We start from the raw sequence: 5,059 nt of genomic DNA, 5'->3' as shown, positions 1-5,059 counted from the left end.
TGTAACCGCTGAATGTGTGTATTTGCTCACAGTTTGCAATAAGGGGAAAACATATATTGCAGCTTTAAAATTGTTGCTTGAAATATGTTCATGCAATGTTTTGGATCGTTCTGAAATGATTAAAAAAACAACTATGTGTTCAATATGATTGTGGGTCATCTTTATTTTATTTTATCTCACAAAATTGGAAAAGTCATATTGATTATAATATCAGTGTTGCTAAAAGAAAAACAGTTATTTTGTAGCCCTTTGTAGTTTCCCCATACATTGACTGCAACATCTGTGGAATTTACAGTTTGGAAAAGTTTGACAGCGAGCCTTTGTGACTCAGATACTTCTTTATACTTCCTTATGGAATTACCGTCATATTATAGAAACATAATTATTGTTTCCTAAGACCAAACATAAATGTAAACCAATCAATTTGAATTGCCTGTTAAATGGCAGGAGACTTCACAGTTAACCACACCCTACACATCCCTTTACTTTGTCCCAAAGAGTTTGGGGTCTAGGAATACCGGTAGTGTCTAAGATCCAATCCATGTACTCTTCTTTACAGACGTCCATGAATCCAGCTGCCTCAACACAGGCATGGGTAGGATTACCAGTGAATGAATGGACACCATAAAGCTTGCCTTTGAACACCACTCCTCCACCAGAGTCACCCTGTGAGAAAGATGTATATGTTTTGTGTAACAGACTTTTGTATCATTGACTGAAATAATAATTTATAATTAAATGGTTAGAAGTTAGAAGCCATGCAAACTCACTGGAGAGGCATCCACTTTATCTTTTTGGCAACACAACCAGTGTTCATAGCTCCGAGACGCCCAGAACAGTATGTAGTTGTTCTCCAGACAGGTTCTGAGCTCCGTACAGTCGACAACCTCGGTGTTTGCACATTGGAGCGTCACTGTTCTCACCAGGTACTAGATGAGAATAGAAAAAAAGTGTTTATATACACTACAAAAACAACTTGTATCATGATCTAGTTAACTTGTACACAGAATCCCTCCACCAACAAATATACAGGATTATTTATATCAATATAATCTTTTATAAAAATGCATCCAAAGAATTTTTAACCTCGTACCGCTCCCGTCCTGTTTACTGTAAACATGTGTTATTTATGGAAAGATGAGATTCTTGTGATTCTTGTGACAAACAAACAGCTACAAACGTGTGTCAGCTCATCTATCCACAGATCAATAACATTCACTAGTGATCAATAACATTCACTAGTGATCCACAGATCAATAACATTCACTAGTGATCCACAGATCAATAACATTCACTAGTGTGATCAATAACATTCACTAGTGATCAATAACATTCACTAGTGATCAATAACATTCACTAGTGATCCACAGATCAATAACATTCACTAGTGATCTACAGATCAATAACATTCACTAGTGATCCACAGATCAATAACATTCACTAGTGATCAATAACATTCACTAGTGATCTACAGATCAATAACATTCACTAGTGATCCACAGATCAATAACATTCACTAGTGATCCACAGATCAATAACATTCACTAGTGATCCACAGATCAATAACATTCACTAGTGATCTACAGATCAATAACATTCACTAGTGATCCACAGATCAATAACATTCACTAGTGATCAATAACATTCACTAGTGATCCACAGATCAATAACATTCACTAGTGATCTACAGATCAATAACATTCACTAGTGATCCACAGATATGTCTGATTGTTTATAGTTTCCATAGTAACACTAGTTAGAATGTAAACATTGCAGAAATCTCTCAATCAAGATGGCCGCTGCACTCTGACTTTTGATTGACACCTCATCTGAACCAATAGGAGCTTCCATGTCCAGTCTATAGCCGACAACAGCCAATGAGAGTGCGCGTTGAAGGAAAGGGCCCGCCCCTCTTCTCGCGTCTAATGAGCGAGCCAATGGCAACCGATTGCTCTGATGATTGACGTCTCGTAGAGCCAATGAAACAACGACGTGCTGCTTCAGGGGTTTATCTAAAGCCACGACGAGGAAGTCCCGTTTGTAAAGCCAACAGTATTTATATAGATATAAAATTATTTGAACCCATGTGTCATCAGTTTTAACAAACATACAAGCAAAATAAATAACACTAACTGTCATAAACATAAACAATTATTATACAATTAACTAGATTAATCTCACCTCTTATATTATTAGGGCCCATAGTTGTGGATGCATGACCTGCAATCTGAACTTCATCACCTCTGAAATACAAGAAAAAATAAGAATAAACTTTTCCTCAGAGTTCCTCATGATTTGAACTTTCAGACTTAAAGGGGAAAGACGAATACTCACACTGTGAGAGGACTTCCACAGTCAGAAAGTTGTATGAAGGTTGTATGATGAATGTTACGTTTAGTTATCTCCAGCAGCATGATGTCATGTTTCCTGATCTGGTTGTCCATAAAGAAATGAGGTGTGACTTCCACTATTGTTCCTTGACCTGGACCTGGATGCACACCCAAATGTGCTCTCATAATCCTACAAATGAGTAAAGATTAAAGAGGAACATCACTGAATGATTTAAACACACAATATGTTAATATTATAGGTCAGTTATCACTGAACAATGCTGTGTTTATTTGGGGAATGCTATAGTTTTATATCAAACCATTACTGATAGCTGCTTCAGGACTTGTGACAGTGCCCTTCTAGAGTAATAATGTACCATGCAGTGTCATATAGGCTGACCTACATGCTAGAAAACGTTTTGCCCACTGTTGCCCCACTGCATGCAGCTGGTGACATTCTTTGTATTTTTCTTTTGCCCTGCCCCTCAGACAGTCCAAGTCCTCCACTGGACCTGGATGTTAATCCCATCATTATAATTCTGATAATACTGTTTGTATTTTATATGTTGTACAAATGATGTTACTGTAATGTTAGTATGTTTCTTTGTTTAATTTGTTCATAAAGACTTGCCTCCTGTTGCTGCCTAATCGTCATTGTAAATGAGAAGTGGCTCTCAATTTACTTATCTGTTTGTATAAAAGGTAAAATAAAAAATATATAAAAGATGAACTTTACAGTTTATTCCAAGACTAATTTGAAGCCACAAACTCTGCACATACATCATTCTACACAATGAAGTTGAAGTAACAATAAGAAAAATACATTTTTGAGTGGAGTGGGCCTTTAAGTATGAATCTGTTTTTCTTACCATGTGTCGTTCCAGCAGTGTGCTGCGGTCAGAATCCACTGGGCACCGATCAGAGAGCCACCACATTGAAAATCGAATTTTCCATTAGAAAGAAGTTTTCCCACTTGAACATGGTACACACGCTCAGTTTTCTCACAATCGTGTCCTCCGATGATTCTCTTCTGCAGATCCACCACTGTGCCCACTGTGACACCTGAAACACAAAGTCCTCCACGAGGTGACTGTCTGTGGAACAGCAGTTGTTTCAGAGAACAACTCACTCACTCTTTAGAAAGTTGTGAACATACATGGTGAACTGTGCCAAAAGTCCAATGGAAGCCAAGTATTGCGCTTTTACTTTGGTAACACACATCTATGTACACATAGTTCACTTTTACAAAACTGTTCAGTTAGTTCTTCTCTTTACAGACATGAAGTTCACTAAATCTCATATCCAAACCAAATTATGATCCATGTCTAATGATTAACAACTTTTTTTTATGATACCAGGTAACAAGTTAAGTAATATAATTACTTTTTAAAGGAGTAATACGTAAAAAGTAAGTTATAACTCGTGATGAGTAACTTTCCCAAAATTGTGAAATAATTAAATGAATAAAAATTATAAATCAAATTACATAGCAAAAATTGGATTTTTGTTTGTAATATTTCCATTATTTAACACAAGAACTTTCTGCGATTGTCAGAATTGCTTCTGCTTCAGTCAGAAGACACTTGAACACAGCTGACAGCATATTAATGGGCCACAGAAGAAGAAACACTGGCTTTCTATACATTTTTAAACAGATTTAAAAATGTATCTGCTAACTTTTAAATGCAAGACTGGCCCTAGAATACATAATAGATCTCTTAACACCTTACGAGAGGTATAATAACAGCATGTTTGATGCATTAACTCAGTTTAAAATACACTATTTACATGAAGACTGAAAGCATAGAGAATGGTTAAAGTAAGCAGCAGTAGTTGACCACTCACCGGCCCACAGCAGAAGGAGAAGACGCGTCATGCCACCCATCTCTTTCAATGACTGTCCTCCTGGTGAAACACTGGTGCCTTTTATATCAATTTATCAACACAACCCTGTTGGGAACAAAGGTCTACACTAATGCAAATGTTTAATCACTTATCCAGTATCAAAGGGAAAAGACTGATATGGAAAGAGAGTAAAATAAACTGCATTCTAATCAGCAGGCAGATTAGACCAACATGAAACTGACTTCATTGTGTATTCACATACATGAACAGAGGTCATTTTCAGGTGTAATGAATTAATGAGTTAAAGTTGGTTTCAAGTCAACATTTTGATTGAAAGGAATTAATTTAAAGCAATTAAGTAAAAATTTGACTGTATACCTTTAACATAGGTCTATAAAAAATGCTCAATGTGTTTTTGTGTGTTTGTGTGTGTGTGCGTAGAAGTCGTAGTAGTGTTTTTTGTTTTAATTTCCCGTTTTTATCACATTATAAATTGTGTGGCTCTGTTCAGTTAAAATGAATATTGGGCTAAAGAAGGTGATAAACTAGAATAAATCCAGTAGTTTGAAGGAGATGTTTTCAGATTAATATAAAATAGATATTAGAGATGAATTATGATGTTTAACTTCCTAGAGAAGATTATAATACATCATTAACACTACTCATGACTAGATTTGTGTTAATCCATAAAAATACAATCATCCATCCATCCATCCATTTCCTTCCGCTTATCCGGGGCCGGGTCGCGGGGGCAGCAAGCTAAGGAGGGTCCTCCAGACGTCCTTCTCCCCAGCAACACTTTCCAGCTCCTCCTGGGGAACCCCGAGGCGTTCCCAGGCCAGACGAGATATATAATCTCTCCAGCGTGTTCTGGGTCTACCCCG

At 36.8% G+C, this 5,059-nt stretch overlaps 1 protein-coding gene across 1 annotated transcript in view; it reads right to left on the bottom strand.

Moving 5' to 3' along the window:
• The window catches only part of LOC129095293 (uncharacterized), a 6,410-nt gene extending 2,195 nt beyond the window's left edge, over window positions 1–4,215 (bottom strand). Inside the window, exons 1-7 of the mRNA XM_054603686.1 lie at window positions 4,176–4,215; window positions 3,200–3,392; window positions 2,335–2,520; window positions 2,182–2,243; window positions 974–988; window positions 771–913; window positions 470–666 (exon numbers count right to left, since the gene is read on the bottom strand). Of these exons, the coding sequence (XP_054459661.1) occupies window positions 470–666; window positions 771–913; window positions 974–988; window positions 2,182–2,243; window positions 2,335–2,520; window positions 3,200–3,392; window positions 4,176–4,215 (836 nt within the window). The remainder of the gene's footprint in view (window positions 1–469; window positions 667–770; window positions 914–973; window positions 989–2,181; window positions 2,244–2,334; window positions 2,521–3,199; window positions 3,393–4,175) is intronic.
• Window positions 4,216–5,059: the final 844 nt, after the last annotated feature.

Source organism: Anoplopoma fimbria, chromosome 9 (genome assembly GCF_027596085.1).
Source record: "Anoplopoma fimbria isolate UVic2021 breed Golden Eagle Sablefish chromosome 9, Afim_UVic_2022, whole genome shotgun sequence".
Taxonomy (NCBI): domain Eukaryota; kingdom Metazoa; phylum Chordata; class Actinopteri; order Perciformes; family Anoplopomatidae; genus Anoplopoma; species Anoplopoma fimbria.
This window is presented reverse-complemented; position numbering and strand designations above follow the sequence as displayed.